This window comes from Diadema antillarum, unplaced genomic scaffold (genome assembly GCF_040938485.1).
Source record: "Diadema antillarum isolate AM-2024a unplaced genomic scaffold, OU_Dant_1.0 scf00000040, whole genome shotgun sequence".
Taxonomy (NCBI): domain Eukaryota; kingdom Metazoa; phylum Echinodermata; class Echinoidea; order Diadematoida; family Diadematidae; genus Diadema; species Diadema antillarum.
Window position 1 is genome coordinate 2,430,422 of NW_027270929.1, and position 26,206 is coordinate 2,456,627.

Consider the following 26,206-nt stretch of genomic DNA (forward strand, 5'->3'; position numbering starts at 1 on the left):
AGGTAGAAGTCTTCTTGATGCTGACAAGTTACAGGTTTGATATGTGTTCATGGTAAATAAGATGAAGATGCCACCATGATGTATTAAAGAGCCTGACTTGAGGCTCAAGAATCACCAATTTTATTCATAACTGAAGTTGACCATTGACCTTTTCACTTATTCCAAATTTCATGATGTCATTCCAGTGATAGGCAGAAAAGATATGGACCCATTATGCAGCTTTCTCTGGCTAATGTTATTAACCTTTCTGTGAGATTGAAAACTGAACAAAATCCCAGTGAAAAGGCTTCATCAAATTGCAGCTAATCACATTTTCATTTCAATTTGTGATGAGATGCTGGCTGTCAAAATACCCAGTATCAGCATCATTTTCGTGATGACAATTATTGTTTGAGTGACGTCTCATCTGAAATGGCTGTGTAAGTCTTTAAAGCCATGCCTCAAACTTTACGCACATATTTTTATTAAAATTTGCAATCTCTATCAGTGATATTTAAAGTGGAGGAGAAGGAGATGAAAAGAGGGAGAGAGAGGAAGAAGATTGGTCTCATCTGAGACATCATCTCTGTAATGGACAAGTATATTGTGTCAATATCGTTCATTGTGTGTTTTCTTGAGAATGCAACTAACCTTTGTCAGACCAAGGAGGTTCAGGAGATGGGAGTAACAACAGTCTTATTCCCTTTGATCTCATGTTTGATGCCACCACTCGAAAGTATTTGAAACATGTGTTACACTAGAGCTGCCCCCTCTGATTAGGAAGTCAATGGATTCATGTGTCACTGCTTAATAGCCAGTCACTCTCTAAGGAAGATATGTCTTTATGACGTTAATTACTTTTTGGCATCCCTTTTTATGAAAGGTGAGCAATGCATAGTGGTGTAGACACAAGATGCATGAATAAAAATTGCGCCTGAATGGATGAAATAAACATCAAAATTACTCTGCTTTATGTGGCATTACACTAATCTGACTGTTTGATACTTTGGAGCATACCTTTAAAAAAATGATTGAAAAAGTCTGTTGGTATTGGGGGGGAGTTTGCTCTTTTCAAATCAGGCCTTTTATACTTTTCTAATGATATGTATTAAAAAAAAATAACAATGAAAAGGAGTTTTGGTTTGCTTTGTCTCTCCCATACAAATTAAATGTTCATCTGTCTTAGTGACAATTGTATGGCAATTCAAACTACACAGTTTGTACTTGCACCCATTTCAACTGCTCTGAATACCCATTTCAAATGGTGAATAAAGTGTCCAAGTCACCTCGAGTCTGTCAATTAATTTTTATTACAGTTGTGTATATCAGTGAGCACTCTTAATGCATCCAACTGTCACATAGTGCAAAAGAACTGTGTTATAAAGAGGTCAGTTACATATAACAGACACTATAGAATAGTAAGCTGATTTTGCAGGTCTCAAATCTATTATTTCTTTGACTTTTGTACCCTGATATAGTGAGAAACCTGATATAGCAAGGTCTTTGTTATGAAGGATAGTCCCCTAATAATTTTGTGTTAAATCATATCCTGGCAGATTTAGAAAAGTAGAGGGCAGTCACCTCATTTGCCTTTATTCTATGTACTGTATACGCCGAATATTTCGTGAGGTTTTCATTTTCGCGAATTTGGCGAGTCAGCCGCTATTCGCGAATTTCACGAGTCAGTCGCTATTCGCGAAATCAAAAGCACGCAAAAATATTGACTCTAATGCCGATATGAATGTGACGTACGCGTATACATTTTCTCCATCAGTACAGGACTTCACGATCGCAAATTTAACCTCTCGCGAAATTGCTGGGTAGTCCCCATTCGCGAAAATTTAGACTCGTGAAATATATGTCGTATACAGTATTTTGTTCAACCTAATGAATGGCAATACAACTTGTACATTCAATGTTAAATGTAGATACATTGTACATCCCTTGTCGTGAGTCTAACTGGAATCTCATTGTGGACTCTCACTTTCCAGGATTGTGGTTCATATTTCTCCTCTTTGTACTGTGTTTACACTGTAACCACATTTTCAGGGAACTCACACAATAAATGCAAAAATATATGTATGAACATCTTTATTTATGAGATGGTATTCAACATCATATTTTGGTGTCGAAGAAATGGATGTGAATTAGATTAATCGTCCATGCATGAAGTTTTCAACCCATTGACACTGAACGGTGTTATTCTGTGGTCACTGTACTGTTATGTGTCTTCCCATGCAAGCCTGTTCCAGGTGTGTGTAAATGGGGCACAGGAAATGCAGAAATGTGGAATGAAATCATATGGTTTCATATTTTGAATTAAAATGATTTTGATGAAAAGTGAAATTCTGTATTTTGACTGCTTTTATCAGTCGCATAACGATCTGAACATGAACATGATGTCAGCATTCTCCATTTTAGTAGTTGTATTAATTGTAGAAAATGTGGTGCATTCCTGTTGAAAGTATTTATGTATATGGAGAGTTTGTTTGCAAAAACCGATAAGTCCATATTTGCCAAGTGGAGATATTTGCTATTTATGGTCAAGAAAAATAAAAAGAATAAAAAGAAAATTTTTGCTTCTTTTGACCCTAACTTCAAAAATGTACCTTTATATGTAGTGACCAATATATCGTTTAAAAGGTATTATTTTGTACTTTATGACAGAGACCGTACTTCAAAATCTTCAAAAATGGACTTATCGGTTTTTGCGAACAAACTCTTCATATTTATTATGTACCATCGGCAATCAATATACAGTGCGCTCCCGTTCTAACAAACTTAGTTATAACGAAATTCTGGATGCAGCGAAATGAAAATTCAAGCTGCAACATCATCCTCTCAGTGTATTTCATATTGTTCATTTAATTTTGTTTGGTTACGTGGATTGTATAAACCATATTTTGATGTAATGAAAGAAAACTGCTAGTTCCAAGGACTTTGTAATAACGGGAGCCCACTGTATGACGTACTCATTTCGTATCTTCTCACTTTCTCTGCATGATTACACATGTTTTGGTCACTCCCAGAGAATCAAGTATGAGCTCTTTATTAAAGGACAAGTTCACCTTCATAGACATGTGGATTGAGTGAAGGGAACAATGTTAGTAGAACACATCAGTGAAAGTTTGGGGGAAGTCCGACAATCCGTTCAAAAGTTATGAATTTTTGAAATATCTGTGCAAACACTGCTGGAGGAGAAGACTACTACAGTGTATGATGTCACGTGCGTGCAACAATATAAGGAAAATAAAAAGAGAATTTCACAAAACTTGACTTTTTGAATAAAGTGCACATTTCCATGACTTGTTACTGTAACATGTTAGGGGTAATATTATTCCCCCTGACTTCTGAAAGAGAAAAGTCGAGTGTTCTTTTATTATGTGAGAAAAGAGAGAATATCTTGAATTTTCTTTATACTTTCTTTATAAAGTTGTACTCATATGACATCACAAGCTATAGTAGTCTTCTCATCTAGCCATGACTGAGCAAAAACTTCAAAAATTCATAACTTTTGAACGGATTGTCCGATTTTCCTCAAACTCTCACTGATGTGTTCTACTAATATTCCTGCATTCACTCAACTCACATGTCTATGAAGGTGAACTTGTCCTTTAAACACACTTTCCCCATAACTACCAGAGCTTATGTTAAGATGGTCTTGGGTAAACCCTTTATGTGCTTGGGCACTTGGCTAAACTTACAAAGTTTTCCATCAGCATTAAGTAATCCATCCAAATTTGACCTAGTTTGAAAGTTCTAATACCAAACCCATTGTGTACACTGGAATATATGATCATGTATGGAAGAGTCTGATTGCAGAACGAATTAAGTGCCCTGATTCTTAAAGATTGCAGGGCTGCCAACTCTCACTCATTGAGAGTGAGACTCACTCATTTTGGTCCTTTCTCACTCTAAAACTTTATTTCATTTGCATGCATTTCTATTGATCTCACTCATTTTGACTCCTAAATTATAGCATTGCCAATGTTGGCAGCCCTGAGATTGTAAAGTAACTCCATCATCTCATAAAGCAAAACACAACCTTTCCAAAGATACATTGTACCTCACTTGTTGCATAACGGACTATTCTGGGAGTTAAGATTAAAAATATCCAACGTTTTTTATTTCATTTTTACATAACTTTTTATCAGGTTTACTCGCAAATGCATGTATCTGAAATTAACGAAACTGCCCTGAACTTGTTTTTGCGATTAAAATCTTTGTAGACATGTATAGGGTGTTGCCTCTCCTTCCATCTTTATCTCTCACAGATTGCCTACCCTTGGGCTTTAGGACCATCACTGGCCTTTCACTACCATTACTTTTTGTGTCTGCTCCATTGCTTTTATCTCCTTCCTTACCTGATTGGCTCCCTGTTTTGACACCAAGCCTACCCCTTTCGATTTTATGTGTCTGTGGTCCATATAGATATACAGTGTATGTCTGCTTTCTCTGTTTGTCGGTCCGACCTTGACTTAGATTCTGCTAGGATCAAAAACTTTGGGCCCCTTTTGACTCAATTTTGATGATCACCATACAACAAACAGCAATACACTGTACATGTATTTTCCGTAGAAAACTTAGATATAGACTGCCATTGATTACTGAAAAGCCAGATTTATCTGAAAAATGAAAAAACAGCAGCAGATCTGTGTGAGGGAAAATTATTTCAAAAGATGACCTTCAAAATCGTCTTTGACACCCCCTCCCCCAATCCATTTACACCCACAGACAAAAGGTGTTATGAAATCAATAGGATAGGCACGCAGGATTGAATCAATGCACACGGTACATGTACATGTACTCGCATTTGCAAGATGCTGCCGACATTGTGTTCATCATCTGAACTTTAATCTAACAAGGACGAGTCAAAAGAAGGCTGAGCTTTCCATCCTTGCAGAATCTTTGTCAAAGGTCAAATAACAAACACAAAGGTTGAAAAAAAGACGACAGACAAAGTAACAGGCACTGTCTTGGAGAAGCTAGGGAGAAAGAACAAAGAAAGTAAGAGGGTGTTAGACTGGTGTTAATTATAGCAGGGAGCCAGCCAAGTAAGGAGGGGGATTAAAGCAAAGGGGTCCTGGACCAAACAAAAGGGAGATGTATATACGGCCAGTGACGATCCCAAGGATCAAACAAAAGGGAGAGATGGGACCATTAATGATCCCAATTAGGATCATGTGGGGCAACCTGAGAAAGATAAAGATGAATAGGGAGGCAACATCAAACAATCTATTAGATGAGGAACAACACTGTACTGTATATAGTAGGTGAACCACTGAACTACACGTATAGGCCCTAATTCACGAAGGTGGTACAAATGAAACCATCAGGGCTCGACACTAACGGTGGCCCGGTGGCCCGGGGTCACCAAAAACGCACGTCGGGCCACCAAAAAAAAAGTCGGATCCTTGAGTTTACTTTTGGAAATGAACAGCGGTAACAATCGGCTCCTTGAAGATGCTAAAATAAATGTCAGATGTTTGCTTTTAATTTTGGAAATGAATAACGGTAATATTTGACTCCGTATGATACTAAAATAAATGTCGGATGTTTGCTTATACTTTTGGATGTGAATAACGGTAAGATTCAGCTCCGTACGGTGCTAAAATTAATGTCAGATATTTGATTTTGCGTTTGGAAATGAATAAGGATAACATTCGGCTCCAGAAGATGCTGAAATAAATGTCGAATGTTTGCCTAGACGTTCGGAAATGAATAATGATAATACAAAGTGTATTAAACTCCGTAAGATGATAAATAAATGCCGGATGTTTGCTTTTACGTTCGAAAGTAAATAACAATAACATTCAGCTCCGAAAGATGCTAAAGTAACTGTCGAATGATCCCTTTGACGTTCGGAAATGAATAACAATAATATCCAACTCCGCACGATGATTAAATAAATGTTGGATGTTTGCTTTTACTCTCAAAAGTAAATAGCAATAACATTCAGCTCCGGAAGATGCCAAAATAAATGTCACATGATTGCTTTTACGTTTGGAAGTGATTAGCAGTCACATTCTGCTCCATATGATGCTAAAATAAATGTCGGATATTTGCTATTACATTTCAAAATGAATAACAGTAACATTCAGCTGCGTTTGCTGTTAAAGTAAATGTCTGATGTTTGCCTTGCCGTTCAAAATGAAAAACAGTAACATTCGGCTCCGTACGATGCTAAAATAATTGTCAGATGATTCATTTCACTTTCGGAAGTGGACAACAGTAACATTCGGCTCCGTACGATAATAAAATAAATGTCGGGATGTTTGTTTTTACATTTGGAAATGATTAACGGTATCAATCGGCTCAGTTAGATGCTAAAATAAATAGCGGATGTTTGCTTTCACGTTCGGAAATGAATAAAGATATTAACATTCAGCTCCGTAAGATGCTAAAATGAATGTCGGTTGTTTGCTTTTACATTTCAAAATGATTAACGGTAACATTCGGCTCCGTAAGGTATTTAAATACTAGTAAATGTTGGATGATTGCATGCTTTTACAATCAGAAATGAATAACGGTAACTTTCGGCTCATTACAATGTTAAAACAAATGTCGGATGTTTACAAATGTCTGCAAATGCTCCCACTTTCTCATTTCAAACGTATGACCACCTAAATATAGGCATCAACTTTTATGATAATCTATAAGCCTATTTGGTAAATCTTAGAACTCAGAATAACGGAAAGATGATTGAATTTTCTATTCATTTATTTTAGACATGGGTACCTGTATCACTTCAGTAATACTTGATATTTATTTTTCTATGTTTAGTAGGGCCAATTTAACTTTCAACTTTATTTTCATTTCCATTGAATAAACAGGGAAACTATATACAATGCATTAACAGAACATATTTGTAACAATTTCAAAGAAAACGTATACATCATATGTGATCACGAGTAACAACATAAATTCATTTTCTATAAGGTATATACAATGTACATAATAATTATGCATAATACAAGGATTGGAATGGAATTGGAGGGTCCCACTAAAAAGCAAAGCTTGCAGGGTAAAATTTAGTTTTCTTATCTTTTTCTTGATTTTTTTCGGGCCACCAAATTTTACTTTCGGGCCACCTAACATAAAAGTAAGTGTGGTTGTACCACCTTCGTGGGGTTTTATTCGGGCCATAGAGTTCTGTGGGTGAACGCCAATGAACAACAACAACACAGTGCATCATCGGCGGCGGCGGAGAGTCAAACTCAAAGATCATCGAGCAGTGCTGTGAACGTTCCCGGTGCAAGTGGCAAGTAAAGGACCAGAGCGATTCATTGAGTTTATATCCTGGCAGAAGGTAGACATAAAGCGACAAGATGGGGAAACGTCAGCATCAGTCAGACAAAATGTAAGTGCATCCAACCGCTGTTTCTTTCCAGTGTGAAATTTGCTAGGAAGTCTGACGGCGATGACTGTATTGGTGTCCTATTGTACAGTCCCATGTATCGGAAATGATGTGTGTAGCAGTCCTGTAGATCACTGCACTGCCACTGTTGATTGACTAAGTAATAAAGTTTAATCACCACTCGACACAAACTTTAGAATCTAATTTACTGGTAGCTGGTACCAGTGGTAGTGCATAGTCACTATGTTAGCGAGCCGATAGCGGGACGGTATTGGTACTAGTGTAGTGGTAGTGGTTGTGATCTGGGATAAATTACACCTAGGTCTAGCTTGCATGGAGATGCGCGAGTTGTATTTTTAGTTAGAAATTTACAATTTTATCTAGAATCTAGTTCTAGATAAACTTACACTGTGAGTTTAGTTCTCACTCATTTGAGCCTGGTATGGGACTATTTATTTAAAGAGGTAAACTATAATGGTACTAACGTACTAGACTCTACTACTAGTGGTAAATTCACTCCTTGTTTCACATTGCGTTGATTGCATTTCTTATTTCACGGTGGAAATTGGCATAGAGACTAACGTTAGAGTCTAATATTAGGTACAATTATTTGTACATGCAATTTGACCATAACGCTGTCCAATATACGATCGCCTACTAGACAAGTTTCTACGTCACTGACATGTAAGACCTGTGGTACCCAGGTATGCTTTTTCGTGTGATCAAATTTGGCATGAGAGGTAGAACCTTTGTCCTTGGTGCAGGTCCTTATACTTTTATTAATATCAACTCACTCGAGCAAGTACAAAAGTCTGCAGCCCGCTTTGTCCTATGTGATTACAGCCCAACATCATCTTCCACAGCCCTAGTAACAGCACTCGGATGGGATAGCCTTCACTCTGGCCGCCGCCTTGCACAATGCACACTTTTTCACAAAATCCAACATCACCTGGTTGCCATGCCCTTCCCACCCGATATCACCCCAGCTAACTACATTGGAAGACAAGATCACCAATTCAAATACACAATCCCTAGATCCACCATTGACTCCCACAAGTATTCATTCTACCCAAGAGCCATAAGACTATGGAACCGCCTGCCGGGACCCGTAGTAAGCACCGCCAACCCAACATTATTCCAAGGAGCTGCTTTGCCCATCCTCAGGGCAATGCAGCCTCCTGCTGGATCTGCCACTGTGTAAGAGGATCGACGCTGTTTTTACTCGCACTGAACACCTATACTCACTTTTTATTGTATGATAGTGAGACATCTGTACATACACTGAATGACACCCCCTCACGACACACAGTTCGAGTTCATCCCAGTATAGCTTCATGTACAAGCAGCTTCAAGGGATTACTACAATTGTACATCAAGGTATCAAGGTACAATGTACATTGTACTTTGCCTTCCTTGAGAGTTTCTCCAGTGCAGGGTTTAAACAATAGGAGAGGTGACTCAAAAATAGCACTATTCACTGAGGGCCACAGCCCAGAAGTGAATAGTACTTTTGGAGACTCCGAGGCCCATGGCCATACCAAAGGCTATGACTCACGAGGCATACATTGTAGTTTTAACTAGAAACCGTAAAGGTGAAATTAGAGTGTATTTGTTCTATATTTGAGATTAAAAAAAAACAACAATAATCCAATAGAAGGGAAAATTGTGGAGCAAGAAGTTGTGCAGTTGATACAATATTGTGGAAGGATCCTACACTACAGTTGTGCATTCATAACTTTAAGCGAAATGTGAAATATGAAATAGGCATGATGTCACTATTGCTTTGTTTGAAATTGTTTCATTTCTCTGAGTGTCATGCATGAAGCAGTGCGTGATGTCAGAATTACTTTGTGATGTTACAATTAATTTCTTATTTTGACCATAGGGCAGCCTGTCAATCATTTGTGTTTGTTTAACAGTGCAATAAATGGGTAAAAACAACAGAAAGTGTTTTAATGTTCTAAATGATTTTAAAGAGTTTGTTTGCTTTCTTATTTAGGTACATTACCTCGAAGGAATGGACAGCATTCTATGGAGGAAAAAAGAATGGTAAGTTAGAAATTATTGTATTCTTTCATGAAGTGTTACTTTCTGATAAGAAATATTATGTCATTGTCCACTTTGAACGAAAGATGGCTTTATTTTGCTTGAAAAGAACACATTTGTATTTTCAGTACATCATGTATTTATAGTTATAGTATATGGCAAAATTGTATAGGAGTTTTAAAATCTACATGTTGGGCCAAAATAGTAACTTACAATAAAAGAAGAAGCAAAATGTTTTTTCCAACTCTTTTCAAATCATGAAGCAAATGTCCTTTTAAACTGACTGAGCTGAAAGTCAAAATCAAAAATTGAAACCAAAACAAACTCATAAATAACATGTAAGTCACTACAAGTGTACTAAGATATAAACTCTATCAATATTGGCTTATATTGAAAACTTCATTTTGTTGTTGTTTGTTCATTTGTTTAGGACTTTTTAGGGTGTTTAGTTTTTATTTGTTTGGTGTTGTATTTTTTTGTACAGTTTACTGTAAGCAATAGGTAATTTGAGTTGACTGGTTGTTGCATGTGTCAAGAAACACAGCAGACTGTTGTACAGTGATACCACCTGTTTGTCATTTCAGAGCAAGGAAAGAAGGCAGAATTCCGAAGATTACCTTTTGATCATTGCAGGTACAGTAATTTTGTTTTCCCTTTTTTTCCCCCTTTCTATTATATAATTGTCATTCTCTGCCCCATGTTAAAAAACAAACAAACATTTCATAGATTTTCTTGGTATTTGATCCAAGTCTTTATGAACATGAAGTACAGATGACCTGATTAGATTTTGGGTAAAGCCCTCACAAACGTTTAAGATAATTGTGACAACTGATGAAAGGACATTTTTTTTTCAGGGGCAGCTACAACCAATATACCCTGGTAGAGTAAAATAACTGCAGAAGAAAGTAAGAGGACCGGACATAATGAGAAAATTTTAACCAATTCACGTTACTTCATACACCAGAGACTACTAGGGGTTAGTGCAGTAATAGTGGTATGATACTTTGTGCCACATCTGTTTCAATCAATCCCAAGTTCTATACCTTCAGTAGCAGCTGAAATCGCTGGAAGCAGTTGTTGGTTTTTTCTTTTTTTTTAATACAGGACTAGGTATGTTCGCTATACTTATGCATTTCCCTTTCCTTTCCTTCATGTGCATTTTTTACAGTATATATAATTATGTTCAATGTATTTCCCCTCCTAGTTTGTCCCTCCAACCATTTGAACACCCCTACTGCACATTGGATGGTATCATCTTTGACTTGATGAGTATAGTGCCCTACATTAAGAAGTTCAAGGCTAATCCCATCACTGGAGAGGTAAGGTGCAATTATGTTATCTTACTCTCATAGTCTAATCCTTTTACCCACTTGTCTATCTTTTTATGTATCAACTGATTAGTACAGTTTATGTGTTAGTATTGTATGTTTCCCAAAACAAAAGGATAGTATCAAATTCTGTAAACAGGAAATATATTTTTTTGCAGGGAGCAAATCACATTTTCACACTTTTTGATACAGTCTAAAGTAAAAGCATGAATTTCTTCATAACAAGCTGATTTCATGTGAAGAAATACCTGAAAAAAAGGCATCTTTTTCTTGCATATTTTTTTGTCAATTTTGTACTTATTTGTCTGTAAAATTTGCTAGATTTTATTGTTTCACTAACCAGAAACTGCATTCATAACATAAAATTACTAATATTACAGTAGTAATCAGAAATGATTTTGATTATTTGAAGTAAGTTTCTTTTTGCCACATATAGGCTTTCACGTTGTATACATAGGCGAATGAAGAATTTGATAATTTTGCTTGATTTGTGATCAGACATTGTAATCACAGCTAAGTTCTGGTTCATGTTTTGAAAAAATGAATCAATTTCTTTCTTTTTTTTTTCATTCCTCAGACTCTTGATGCCAAGTCCCTTATCAAGCTGAATTTTCACAAAAATGCAGATGGTAATGTTTTCTCCTTTTTTCGTGCTTCAAGGAAAGAAAGTCTAGATAAAGGTTTATGATATTACATTGTATAGCATACCAAAATATTCTGGTGCTAGAACTGCCCAGATCTTGTTTTAAGATTGATGAAAGTAGAGATACATGTATGTAATAAGTCCATGCAGCATTGTCAATTTTGCTTAACATTTACCTAACCCGTTGTGGACGAGCCGCAAGTATACTCGGGCAGGTGTCTGTGGGCAGTGGGTGTTACATTGTATAGCAAAATCAGTCCATCCTCAATGGGTTAATGAGTAGTAAGAATTTAAAAGTAAGTAATGTAAAGGACTATCTCATGATCATGTTTAATCAAATAGGGAAAAGGTGATGAAAGAAGTCCATATTTGTCAAATTTTGTGATCTGTCACCATGAAAGTCATTTGATGAATTAGCTGAACATTTCTTGTCTGATTTGAATATTTTGAAATTCCCTGGACTGTGAGCCTTCCAGTAGTATGTAATTTCAGTGATCTTTAGTTCAATATATGTAGCTTGAGGAAATTGTAAGAAGGCTGGTTGCTGAGTAAAGTTATTTTGAAGTTTATGTAATTTTTTTTTTTAACCGTTGAGGCAAGTCCCAAATATACTCGGGGCGAGTGTCTATGGGAAATGCGTGTCGTGGCAAAATCAACCTGTTTTCAACAGGTTACTGTAAAAGTGGTTTCTTTCGCGATGGTTTTATTTTCGCGCTTTTCGCGCTTTGAGGTGGAACCGCGAATTTAACATCACGCGAAAATGTTTTGAACTCGTCACTTGTACAACGCTATCATTACCGACCGCGAATTTAAACACACGCGAAAAAGTCCGCACCGATGGAAACCGCGAAAGTTTCTGTACGCGAAAGAAACCACTTTTACAGTAAGCTGAAGTCACTTGTGTAGTAGATGATGCATTTAAACACAACTTTCTCCATAAATGCTTAGAAGTAACATGCTTCGTGGGAACCAAAAAGTTTTAAACATTTGAAACTTGGTCTATAAAGTCATAACTCATGTACAAATACCTACAGTTGTAATGTTTTTTCATAACCAGCTCACATTGTTTTACTGAGTTCCTAATCTCTTATATCAGCATCTGGTTATAAGGTGAAGTGTTAAAGGACGGTCACTTTCATGTTCCTCAGATATTCTGATAAACCTCTACACAATGTTCAGTCTGAAATCCCTGAGGCCTCAATGTACAGTACTGTATGTACACTGCCATCTGAAATCCCCCCAGCTGTGCAGCATGTACAGTGTACAGTGTCGATATTGCTGAAGACTATGTCCAGTGCACTCCAGTTTTAATAAACACGGATATAACAAAATTCCGGTTACAACGAAATGAAAATTCAGACCGCAACATTATCTGCTCTATGTTATTTATTGTTTATTTGCTGGGTTATAGCGAAATTTCGATATAACAAAAGGAAACTGTCCGTCCTGATGACTTTGTTGTAATGGGAGTCCACGGTACAGGCCTTAGCAAGTTCCTGGCAGTTGCCATCTTTTTGGTCAGGTCTCATCTTGTTTGTTCATCCTGTAACAACCATATATTACAAATATTTTTGCCTTAGATAGTAATTCATGAGAATTTTAACTCTGAGCCAACACTGTGTAATTGCTTGCTTTATCTCTCTATTTCCAGGGAAGTATCACTGTCCGGTAACTTTCAAAGTCTTCAACAATCACTCTCACATCGTGGCTGTCCGAACCACAGGCAATGTCTTCTGTAATGAGGTATGTTGCCGTTGTCATTTGTGGAGCTGGAAAGGTGTTTATTCCTAGTCTAAGTGTCAACTGATATATTCAGCACCCAATGTTCACTGCTACTTATGAAGCCTATCTGCTGCTGTTCCAATTGCTTTTCTAAAGTGGGATATAATTCAGTAGTAATGGTTGTTGGAATAAAAATTGCAATTATTGCAGGTGTAAATCCCGTACATAATAACAACTAATTTAACTGACTTTTTTTTCTGTTTCCAGTCTATACGTGTTCTATGCATCTTATTTTGTGCATGTGTTTATGCTCTACATTGTATAGAATATAGGGAGATATAATGGGGACTCGACCTAGATCTGTCCATTCATATGTATATGAAATTTGCCTAGTCTGTATTGTGTCACAGTCACATTTTTATGCATGGGTGAGTAGTGGATATCTGTCGTGTCAAAGTGTAGCATGCCCTCAGCAGGGCTGCATACTGGCCCATTATTTTTTTTACTGGTCCAACCTTTTGTCCATTTTTTTTATGGTCCATTCCTAAAAAAGTTACTGGTCCGACAGTGATTTTTACTGGTCAGGGACCGTCGGACCAGTGCCAGTGTGCAGCATTGCCTTCAGTGACCGATTGTCTCGTTGGTCGATATCATGCAGGCCATCGACCAGCTGAACATCAAGGCCAAGAACTGGAAGGACCTACTGACCGATGAACCCTTCAAGCGGTCTGACCTCATCACGTTGCAGGACCCCAACCAGCTGGACAAGTTCAACATTTCTCAGTTCCACCATGTCAAGAACAACCTCAAAGTTGAGAGTGCAGGTAAGGCCTCCTCAAGAAAAAGAGATGGGGCTGAAGGGGGGGGGGGGGGGGAGGGGAGTAAGGAACTAATGACAAAAGCAAAAACAAGAAACAATAAAGAGATGATCATGTGTTTCTGTAATCATGTCCGAAGTATACTGTAAAAGTGGACATTTCATGCATATCGTGCAACCAAAATTTTGCATGAAAATAAAAGCACACAAATATATTTTGCTTATTATATATACAACACTATTTACTGTTTTGATTTTTTGGAATTGATAACATGCAAATTTCACCTATCCAACCAAACATGAAAAATTACTCATGGAAATGTCCACTTTAACAGTAGTTGTTCCCTTTTGCAGTCAAGTGAGGGGGATTAGGTAATCTCTATGCAAAATCAGCAATTTCATTGATATTTATAATAGATTCATATCTGTTTGTTTTTGTCTGGTTGCTAATAGAAACAGTGATGTGCAACCACATTTGTGTTATGTGATTTGTAAGTGTAGTCGCATCACTTTGTTTTGATGCTTATCTATCACTTGCTCCCATCCAATGCCCCAATCACCATCCTTTCCACCAGCCGAGAAGAAAGCCAGGCAGGATCCAAAATACACCCTGAACAAGACCAATGTCGAGACGGAGGATATTCTTGGCACCCTGTACAAGGAGTATCAGCCAGCTGTAAGTGTCTGGGAAAGCCTTCAAAGATTCTATATTGACATGCTGATGTCAAATGTCGGATTAAGTAATTGAATAGAAACATATTTCTTCAGCAATGGTGGATGACTATTCAGGGAAAGCCTTGTATTCGTGTTATGGCACACTGCATCTAAACCGAAAAGTGTCCAAGTTCAACATGCACTTACAGTGTAGAGCTGAAATCATGGCAGGAGGTAGTACTATAATTATTCAGTCCTGTCAAATCATATATAATTTCATAATATCAATTGCAAGTTTCTTGTTGTCAGCCAGATCACCCCAATTTGCAGTTTTGTGTCCTTAATGTCACAATTCCATCAGAGTATCACGACCAGTCTTTCACATTTGTAAGAAGTGAAACCTAAACACACAAGGAAAGTCCATTACATAACTGTCGCAACTTACAGCTATAAAGATTGAACATCTTTTCTTATAGAGTTTAGGAGATAAGCTAGCTTTTGTAAATTGAATCGGAAGACAATCGCCATGCTTTCCTTGCTTCCATGGTTTATGACAATTTCTGCATTCGTCTTTTAACAAGCTATAGAATGCTGAAGAAATAACATGTGAGGAGTCTGTTACGAGTAAGAATGTATAATTTTTGAGTAGATGAAATAGACTTCAAATAGCCAGTAGGATTAAACAACTAATAATGTGATATTTATAGAGGTATTATGCATGTAGATTTCAAAATTTTGTTTCTCTGTGATCATTGGCTAGACGAAACAATTCAGAATATATCTATGTGTGTACATATGCATTCTATACCTATTCATTTATTTGTTGTCCTCCATAGGAAAAGAAGGAAGAGGAGAGGCAAAAAGCAGATAAACTCAATTCAGTAAGTATTTCAAATGCATTTTCTGTGTTGTTTTTTATTTTAGTCATAAATGAACTGTAAAAGTGGAAATTTTTGCAGTGTTCAAAATTTTTGCATATTTCGCGCAACTAAAATTTAGTGCAAAAATAAAAGTATGTGAATATATTTGCTTGCCATATATCCCACTAATAGATGTCTTGATTCCGCAAAATTAAAAGCATGCAAAACTCTTCTCACCTGGCTGAGTGTGAAAAATTAGTCATGCGAAAATATCCACTTTAACAGTATTTGTTTTCAGATAGAAAGGAGGGGTGAATGTTGGCTTCATTGTTTTGGCTGAAACAGGCTGAAATTACAGCATGACTGTGGCAATTACCCCACAATGTATGCAAGTCTGAAGCAAAAATGTGTTTTTGTATGTAGCTTGACCTACAAAATAAGGGGGGAGGGGTCTTCAGACTTGCCCAAACAACTGGAAATTGAAATGACAACACGTTGTACTAGTTAGTGGTCAAAAGCATCTTTACAAACATGCAAATACGTGTATAAAATACAGAGTGTGTGTTGTGCTTTGTAATTGGTAAAATTCTGCGAATTTGTTTATTCTCAGAAATGAAATTGTTTCTTTAAGACAGTTTCTTGCGTACAAAAGTATGTATGTTAGAATTGATTTGGCCTATTCATAAATACAGAGGCCATTTGCGATGTGCAATGCATTGCCATTACTGTTCGTCGATTTCACGTCTTATTAAAGTGTAGTTGATCTGATCTAATTGTCGAATGATTTTCATTTCCAAGGCTCACTACAGCACAGGCATGGTTGCAGCCGGGTTTACTTCTACGGCCATGGCCCCTGCAACAGTACATGAAGCAGGTAATTTTTGTCTTTCTTCTCACATTAGATGTTCTGAATTTGAAGTCAAAAGAACCTTCAAATTTGGATGCTTGAGGAAATAATTTCTGACCCTGGGGGAAGGGGTATGGAGAGGGAGAATGAATCAAAGTTTGTACAAACGATGGTTATGGCCCATAATGGAAACACCAGGGCAGGACCCAAGTACTAAATACAGAGCTAGCGATAGGCTTTACAATTTTTGACATTTTCTCCTTTTTCTGGGAAAGCTGACAGCTAGATCAGGCTAAAACTCGGCAGGAATTATCGATGGGGGGAGGGGATTGTAGTTTGTGCAAATGGTGGGTGTGTGTCAAGGGGGAGGGAGGTTTTTAGGTTGGGTGCAGGTATTCCAGATGAGCAGGTTTTTTGGCCAGGGGATGTGTAGCAGTCCATGAATCTCGAGATTTTGTTAACGTTTTGCCGTTTGCAAAGTGCCGTAAAGGTTAAGCATGATGCTTAGGTCAGCTTTAAACCCACAGGTCTGTTGTTTCATGTAGACTGTAAATACAGAAACATACACAGCATGAAACTTTTGCAGTTAGGACCCTATCAACATTTTTGCAGCTTGAAACTTTCGCGAGCTGCTGACTATAAAACATTTTGAAGTATACTATGTAATCATGCATTGTGTTGACAAAAACTTAAGTGTACATTTAGTTTGACGAATTTTGACTCAAGAAATTCATGAAGGCTTCACGCACATGAAAGTTTCTGGTGGTACAGTAATTGCATGTTACTCCAGTCTTGAAATGAATGAAATGTGATAAGTGTCATATTTTGTTCTGTATTTCTCCAGCGGTGATTGATGAAGACATCGTACGCTATGAGAGGGTAAAGAAGAAGGGCTATGTAAGGATGACCACCAACAAGGGTATGCTAAACATTGAGCTGCGATGCGACTTGGTAAGCATGAGGGAACAATGTGTTTTGCATATGTGATGTTCCAAACAAATATGCAACACTTTTTGCACATTCACAGTTACTTTTTGTCCTTAACCTGTTGAGGATGGACTGATTTTGCTATAACAGGCATTTTCAACGGGTTAAATAGGATAGTGTGTTCTATGCTGATGATTTTGAATTTTTCTTGACGATAGAATCATTAGGATCTTAAGTCTAGAGGCACAAAATGAATTTAACAGTGTTTGTCAAACCTTCTTGTAGAATCTCAATGTTTTCAGTTTTGCAGTGTCTTTCTCCAGTTTCCACTTTGAAGTCTTGAAAATGCACATAGGAAATCCCTTTTTTCCTCAAGATGAGCACTGGTAATATAGAATACTTAGAATAAAGTGTGCTCATGGAATATGTGGCATTTCATGGTAATTTTGTAATCCATATATAGCAATTCCTTAGGACTTTAAAAATCCCTTATACATGTATGTGTGTACCAAGAAAAGTGAGGCAGGGCATGTCAACAGATTCTAACCTTTGAAACGTAGATATCATATTGTGTGGTAGTAATGTTCACTGCAAACGGAACCTTTAAGTTTCACTGTGGCTATTTCAAATAGAATATAATTAGGTGTTTATTCTGGTGTTGTCGTAGTACATTTGTGTATGTGTATCTATCAAGCCTGAGAAAAATCAGAAATAAGAGAATAATAGAAATTGAAGTACATGATACAGTTGTGCAATCCTCTGTCATCAAGATGTTAATCAACCTGTTCCAGAGTGCCAGTGTCTAGCTCATAATTTTTTTTTTCCTTCTATGACTTCCTCTTATTTTCAGGTTCCCAAAACATGTGAGAACTTTCTGAAGCTTTGTGCAAACGGTTACTACAAGGGCACAAAATTTCACAGATCCATCAAGAATTTCATGGTGAGTCAACTTGAATCCATCACAGCTTACAGTGGCCCCTCCAAAGCACTGACTGAAAAAATAGAATGGATAATCTAAGTTTGCACTTTGCCATGATCTCCAGTATCTTGAATTTGCTTTATTATGCTAGTAAATTTATTCATCTCTTTTGCAGATTCAAGGCGGTGATCCTACTGGTACTGGGACGGGTAAGTCTTACCACATTTTCCCCTGATCCTCTTGACCAGAAGGGTCCTTAGTTTGCCCTGTAGCTTAGAGAAATAAAAACAGAAAAGTGACACTGTACAACATTGTCCCATGTATTATGACTCTAATTACTGGGAAGGGCATATCTTCCAAGGGGAATTTATGCATCCTATTTAAACCATGAACTGTGATGCATGATGGTTTATTCATTATGCACACACTGTTCCCCCATCTGCACTATTGCAATTGAGTTTTGTTTTCTTGCCTACATCCTATACCCAGGTCATAGAGATTATAAATGAATCACATATAAGCTAGTGTATGCAGTAGTTAGTAGTGATATTAATGATTTAAATATTTCCCCAAATTTTGAGTAATTTTGCCAAAATTGTGCAGCACACATGCTAACCTCATGAGCTCTGTGCATTATTTAAACCTGAAGCCAAAAGGGGGGGGGGGGGGAGGGGGGGAGGGATTGCATTTGGAAATGAATCATGAATTCTTCAATGAAGTGAAAATCTATCGATGGTCAGGTTTACCTCACTCAATTTTTACACACACAGTTGTGTTTTAACAGACAACTTAGTTAGGAGGTCAGTAACATAGTGATTGTGGTCATACATCGTTTAACAGTGACAGCATGATTTTCAAAATTTTGGTCTCTGAGTGTCTAATCATCCATTTTCCGCAGTTTTCAAAATTTAGCCATAACCAGGCTAAAGATGTCACTGTGCAAAACATTGCCATGAGGCATTACCATGGCAACCATGACATTCATGACGAAAATCTCTCGTTTGAAGAGGCTACACCCCAGTAAATAATGCCAGTGCATATCTTGGCAATCAATGACTTAAAGTCAAAGATATAAAACACCTGTTTCTTGACCCTGGCCTAATCTAAGCATCAGTCATCGCCACAGCGCCACAGGAGGGGGGGGGGGGGGGGGGGGGCACCGCGAGAGGAGGAGATTGTTTTGGTTTTGGCATGGGCCATGTAGCTCCATGGTGCGTGTGTGTGTGTACGTGTGTGTGTGTGTGAGTGTAGACATTCAGCGTATGCAGACAGAGCATGCCTGTACTGTAGTGACCGGAACTATTGTCATTCCATTTTGCTCTCCCCTTCTCCCTCCCCCATCTCTCCCCCCTCTCCCTCCCTCTCTCCCCCTCGCTCTCCCTCTCCCTCTCTCTCTCTCTCTCTCTCCCTCTCTCTCTCTTTCTCAATGATCCAGTCAGCAGGCTGATTGTAACCAGGGAGGTAGTCTCACCTCCCCGTTGTAACTCACTGCCAAATAGCACATTGTCAGCACCGGCAAACTGGCAATACAGCTGCTTTCTCAACGATTCAGTCAGCAGGCTGATTGTAACCAGGGAGTAGTCTCACCTCCCCGTTGTAACTCACTGCCAAATAGCACCGGCAAACTGGCCATGCTCTCCTTCTTATTCCTGTATTTTCGTTATTTACGGGTCAATTTTTTTCGTTCGAAATGTAAAATGGATGACCATAGAATTTCTCAATAGAATATAAAATTGAAAACTTTAAAAAGGATAGAGAAAATTGAGTTCACTTTGAATGGTCTGCCACAGGCAGATATCCTTATCATGCTCTTACGTAATACGACAGCTGCTGGAGTCATCAAACCCTGGCTTGGCCTCCAGGTTTGTCACGCCTGAGCAGAAAGTTTATTTGCAATGGACAAGTACTTCGACTCCCAACTCCCAAACGACAAATATACGCACCCCACTTTGGGTAACCTCAGTTGAGGACTCGCCTCAAACGAGGGATTGACGGCATGTTGAAGTTCTTCCTCAGTCTTTGAGTAAATGACAGGTAACTTCATACATATAATTGACCCAAGGAGGTTGGGCAAGGTGTTACTATGGCGACCGTGATTCATGACAAATGGCGTTTCCTCTCTTCCTTTTGCATTTAGCGATATCACCAATGACTTATTTTTGTCCTCTTTTTTCCTCCGTGGTGCACAGGGGGAGAGTCGGCATGGGGTGGGGCCTTCAAGGATGAATTCAAGTCCAACTTGAGTCACACGGGGCGCGGCATACTCAGCATGGCCAACTCGGGGCCAGACACCAACAAGTCACAGTTGTAAGCCTCTTGGATATCTTCCTGCTACATTTGCAGTGTGTTTGTTTTTGTTTGTTGATTTGTTTGTTTGTCTGTCTGTTTGTTTATCTATTTGTTTCACTGTTTGTCTGTTTGTTTCCAGAAGAAACTAATACTGCCAATTTTGGTTTCTCTGTTATATTAAAGGGATGGTTTAGTATTGGTGGAGATGAGAATTGGGCTTTTCTTTTTTTGTGAGATACCAAGAAAACACATATGAAATAGTACAGAGCATACCATTTTAAGAGGAATTAAAAGTTTATTTGATGAAAATCAGATTTGGAATGACTGAAACATCAAAAAACAAAGTAAAACAAACGATCGTAATAAAATGTGGGTCCCACACTTATTAGAATCGCTCTGTTTTTAATATCTCAGCCATTTCGAAACCAATTTTCATCAAATAAATGTTGAATTCCTCATGGAATCACATGCTCTTTCATATTTCATAAGAGGTTTCTCATTATCTCACCAAAAATGTTGAAAACCTGAAATTAGGTCTCAACCAAATCTATACAATCCCTTTAGGGAAAGAAAGAAAATCACTAGTAGGGAAATTACACAAACTTTAGGCTAGAAGTTGTCAGGAAGCAACATAATGATAAAGAATTCACGGAAATTACAGGTTTGCCAAACAGAAGCCAATTTTATGGGAAAATGTGTCTTATTTATATGCAGTACTGTTTCCAAATGTGTTATCAGGTATGAAAGACAGTTTGATACAATGCAACAGGACAAGACAACAACAAAAAAGTATTTGGCCTGAATTTAAGCATGCCCAAACTTACAGAATTTGATAACTTTTATGTCTGAATTGGAAACACGTTTCTGGGGTAACGTTGACTAATGTTTCCAGTTTGAGGATCTGCATAGCATGGTCTTGCATTCTTCCACTGTCTGTAAATTTTAGGAAAAAATAGTTACTTTTTTGGGGAAAAAAGAACGCTGAGAACACAGCTTCATTCATTCAAATGCTGACTGTAGCTCATTTTAGAATATGTTTAGTATCATAGTGTTAGAAGCATCTGAATTATAGCAAATGCAGTTATTATGGCATTACACGTTACTGAAATCAGCAACCATTTGCTTTGATGAGGCAAAACACAGATTAACCCGGAAAAGCAAACTATTTTCTCCTCAGTTTCATCACTTTCCGATCCTGCAAGTACCTGGACAGGAAGCACACAGTGTTTGGAAGGTAAGTCTGTGGTGCTATTTCCAGCCAAAGGAAACATAGAAAGATCGGAGGAAGCACCCACAAAGTACATCATAAGTTTTTCATCAACTGTGAAATCAGCACACAAGAAGTTTAGTTGTGTCAAAATAGCAAATAGAAGGCATAAATATGTCCAAAGTGTGTTCAATCAAATATCCTTGCACACTGATACAAATGTGCACACCCAAAGAAACAAAGTCAAATGAAATATAGCATCGCTTTATATACAATTTATGAGCACCAAAACTACAGCATCCATGGTATTCCCCAAGTTCTTGCTCCTCTCTTTGATTTTTTGCTGATCCACGTATGCACAAAAATTGTTCAAAGCAAATGATGATAACGTCAGAACAAATATCGGTATACCGTTTGTAGTGTAGTCTGTTCATTGTTTCATTTGACATTGCCACATGGGTAAGTGTCATTACCAGTGTCATTAGTATGGATATTACTGTCGTAGCACGGTAAGTGTCATTATAATTACTATTGTTGTTGGTATGAATATTACTGTAGTAGTATGGTGGATGCTCATTAGACGGAATGCTAATATAAGAAATTCTCATGATAGTGAAGTCATTTTCTTGCCATAAAGTTCAAAGTTTCTGTGTATTTGATTTCTTCTCAAAGCTTTTTGTATAGCAAAATGTCAATATAAAGGAGTACTTTCACTGGTTGATAGGAATATGTTATAACAAGAATCAACTGGTTGTAGCTTTAAAGGTGTCTTCATATCATCATAGAAATATCAAAATGATGTGATTATTATATCAAGGTTTTCCATGGGCTCTTGATTGTGCTTCCAGTGTGGTAGGAGGACTGGAGACCCTTATTGCCATGGAGAAGGTGGAGACAGACAAGAAGGACCGGCCGGTGGAAGACATCGTCATCCAAGATGCCGTCATCTTTGTGGACCCTTATGAGGAAGTTGATAAGGAGGTTTGTGCTCGTCATTTTCAGCACATAAATACTCAGATACCGCAATGAAGTGAATTTACAGATCAGTTTAGAAAAGAAAGCCATATTGCCAGCACACTTTGCTAGCAACATGTCTGCAACAGTAAAGATGTACTGTCAGTGCAGAAGACCTGTTGTACAGATTTAAAGTGATTCCTTGGTAAACAAGTTCCTTTCTAAAAGGTGATGTAATTATTTGTTGTCTGTTATAAAACTTCAAAATATGTATGAGCCGAGAATATTTATTGCTGTTGGAATTTCATTTAATCTGGCTGAATATTGTTTTTTCTTATATGCTGTTTTTCATAATATTTGTAATGATGTTCTGTGTTTATGATTAATGATTCTTCATATTTGATCTCGTTTGGAACTTGTCTTTTGTAGTTACGTATTTCAAAAATCGGAGTGCACACCACACCACACCTTGTTTGCAATTCTGTACTTATACTTAAAATTTGCATGCATATTCTTGTAGCAGTAAGCTCCAAGACTCGTGTGAGATTCTTGCCACTTTAACTTTGAGGAAATAGCTCAAGGGTTTTTATGTGTGTGTGTGTGTGTCCTCTTTGTTCCAGTGTTTGCTTGATGCAGCATTGTATCACTACACATCCTATAATGCTGAATAAAGATATGAAAATGAATGCCAGTTGTCATGGTTTAAAAAAGCTGTCCTGTACCACATTCTCGTAAACTGCTTACACCGATAGATTGCCGAGGAGAGAGCAAAACTTCAGGCTGAAGAGGAGGCTAAGACCAAGGCACCAAGCCACTCCACAGCGGTGGCACCGGGTACTGCGGAACCACCCAAGGTGTACCGCAGTGGGGTGGGCAAGTACATGGCCAAGAAGACATTAGATGCTGGAGAAAACAGGTGAATTGTCTTGTCATGCTCTGCAGTGATCAGGAATGTGGTCAGAATGAGATGTGAAAATGTTCAATCATATTTGAAGTACTAATATTGATTGTGTTGGGTAGTTTTCGGTATTCAGTAGGTATTTTGTGCAACCATTATGCTCTCTTGTATATGCATATTTTGTAAAATGCAATTGTTTTAAAGAACAGGACATCTGAGAACATGTTATCAAGTCTGACTCAGACAAACATATAACTTCTGATAATGGGAAGTTGGGTACTTATTTGATTTTTTTTTTCTCCAGCCTTGATTGTTGATCAGGTTTGTATGTTAATCGTATCATAATAATGTTCACTCTTTGCATGTATTTGCTAAATCTCAATAAAGAAAACGTAATGTATAACTTCTATCCATTTGATAAATGGCATAATTTTTACAAATTTTACAAACATAAACTCACAGTCCAATTATGCACACCATGATTAGCATTTGTTGTAACTGCCTTAAAACATGTTCTCAATAAAATTGATATCAAATTTGCCAAGTCCTGAGGATAAAAAATGAAAAGAAATTTGACTGTTATGCATAGAAATTAGCCAGTTCATTCAACTCAAGCAGATGTTATCATAGCTATACTAATGATTAAGTTTGTTCCACTTTTGTGACTGCATATTCTATGTCACCAGAGTCTTATGTTCATTAATTTCTGTCAAATGTGATCATTTACTCTCATTCCCAGGCCGTCAACGAGCAGCTCATCAACAGACATGGTAGGCACAAGCGGTGTGTCATCAAAGAGAGCCAGCGAGACAGACAGTAGCGGTAACCAGGGTAACAAGAAGAAGATAAAGAGTGCCTTCCAACTCAACGACTTCAGTGCCTGGTGATGGGGTAGCAGAAAAGGTGTGTCTCAGCCTGTCACACCTGTCCAAGCTCTGGTTGCAAGATAAAAGACTTTCCTGTCAGCGCTTTGTTTCATTTTAATGATAACCTGCAGTCGCAGTCACAGGCTTCTCGCAATCGTAGGAACAAGTTATTTGTGCAGTTTGTATCAGTGGAAGGAGAACAAGATGGACTATGTTAGAGCTACCTCACCCCTCCCTCCCTCCCCCCATTAAGCATTTGATTAGCTAATGCTCTTTATCGCATGTTATTTTGTGGTAAAACCACCCGACATTGGTTCTATGCTTGATTAGTTTGTCCATCAGCAAATATGGCTGACATGCATTGAGTTTTCATTGCTAATCTAGTGCCTGGCACTTCCTCTTTTCCTAAGGAGTTTCAGTCACAGACCTCAACAGTTATAGTAAGTGCCAGGATTTCATAGAATATTAAAGGGAATTCCAGGCCAGTTACATTGTAGAAGTTAGTCTGATAAGAAAGAGTATATTCTTACAACCACAACAGTGAAATTGTGATCAAAATCAGAGAAAAATTAGAGAGGTTGTGACATTGTGAAGTTTCGCTGATTTCTGCAAAACAATTCCCATAACGTTGAAATGAATGTGCAAATGAGAGAGCTCGTGATGGCATCACCTCACAATTTTCCACTGATCTTGTACAAAAAATTTAGAAAAACTTTCTGTTGTGTAAGTGTAAAACACGATGTCATTCCTGGCTGACTACCTTCAAAATAGAAAGATTAAACGAGAACTTAAATTTGAAGTTTGAAGCCATTGGGCAGAGCTTTGAATTGCCATAATTATCCCAAATGAATCACAGGTATTTTCTAGAGTCTGGGTGAATGGGCTCAGTGTAATATGCATTGCGAAGGTCAACTGAAGCCATGTCATATCCCTCTGAAAGGAGAGATATTGCAGTGGAAATGTTGTCCATTTTGAAATCCTGAGAAGATATACTCTTTTTCGACTCAGATGAATCATGGATTAACCTGATTCCCCCATTCTTTTTAGTTCTGGTAGAAATCTGAGACAAAAATTCTCCTTTTTCATGAGTACATTGTCTTAGTACATTCTTCTTCTCAAGGTTTTTTATCTCCTCGTGTATCTGAGCAGTTTCATTCTTATATCTCTTGTAGGGGTATGAGGGTCTACTCCTCCAAGGAGGAAATTTGTCTGGATCAAATTAATTAATATCCATTTAGATCTTGCAAGTTGAATTTCTCTGACGTTAATTTTGCACCTATTGTGTATTCATGGCTTCAGTCATCTCCAATCTGTACATGATGTAGGCTGTCTACAGGTATATGAAAAGTGCCAACCTCTTTGGCGCTTGTGTCTGACTTTGATGGATTGGAGTGCTGAACTACTTCCTCCCCAATCCCTGTCTGCGAGGCTGGGGTGGCCTGCTCTCTGTCTTGACCCATGCTGAGGTGTACGTGTTGGGACCAGAGTCTGGATGTTTTTTCAGTTTCTTTTCTGGCCTCAGCCTGAAAAAAAAGATGCCCAGAAGTACCTGCAGCACGATTACAATGATCTTGATCCCTAAGGATCCAGCCTGCTTGTCTCATTTGGCATTAGGATGTGTCATGGCTGGTAACGTTGTGTGTTGTTATGCTGTCATGATTTCATGACACCTGCGGTTGCTTTTCTCTGGTCTCGCAGGTCTTTGACCAATTTCCCAAGGTCGTTGCCAAAGAGAAATTTTGTTACCTGTTTAGCTTGTTTACACAGGTGGTGAAATTGACTGTTGAGCTCTGGTTTAGTACAGTCTCTTCTGAAGCAGTTCAGGGCAATTGTAGCATCACATAACAACGCCAAGGCGTCTTGGTGTGCTTCAGTCATGGTATCTCGGTGGAG

The 26,206-nt window shown here is 37.9% G+C and overlaps 1 protein-coding gene across 1 annotated transcript; it reads left to right on the plus strand.

Moving 5' to 3' along the window:
- Window positions 1-7,210: 7,210 nt before the first annotated feature.
- Window positions 7,211-24,496, plus strand: LOC139712121 (RING-type E3 ubiquitin-protein ligase PPIL2-like). The gene is made up of 18 exons (XM_071623960.1): window positions 7,211-7,339; window positions 9,336-9,385; window positions 9,967-10,015; window positions 10,587-10,701; window positions 11,288-11,339; window positions 13,005-13,096; window positions 13,734-13,899; window positions 14,468-14,568; window positions 15,383-15,427; window positions 16,205-16,280; window positions 17,098-17,204; window positions 18,031-18,120; window positions 18,275-18,308; window positions 20,289-20,406; window positions 21,566-21,622; window positions 22,444-22,576; window positions 23,302-23,465; window positions 24,187-24,496. The coding sequence occupies exons 1-18, from the start codon at window positions 7,308-7,310 to the stop codon at window positions 24,332-24,334; spliced, it is 1,629 nt and encodes a 542-aa protein (XP_071480061.1). The 5' UTR covers window positions 7,211-7,307; the 3' UTR covers window positions 24,335-24,496.
- Window positions 24,497-26,206: the final 1,710 nt, after the last annotated feature.

Coding starts and splice junctions, on each gene's coding strand:
- LOC139712121 (XM_071623960.1), top strand. CDS start 7,308: ATGGGGAAACGTCAGCATCAGTCAGACAAAAT. Junction 20,407..21,565: donor GACACCAACAAGTCACAGTT/GTAAGCCTCTTG, acceptor TTTTCTCCTCAG/TTTCATCACTTTCCGATCCT. Junction 21,623..22,443: donor AAGCACACAGTGTTTGGAAG/GTAAGTCTGTGG, acceptor TTGTGCTTCCAG/TGTGGTAGGAGGACTGGAGA.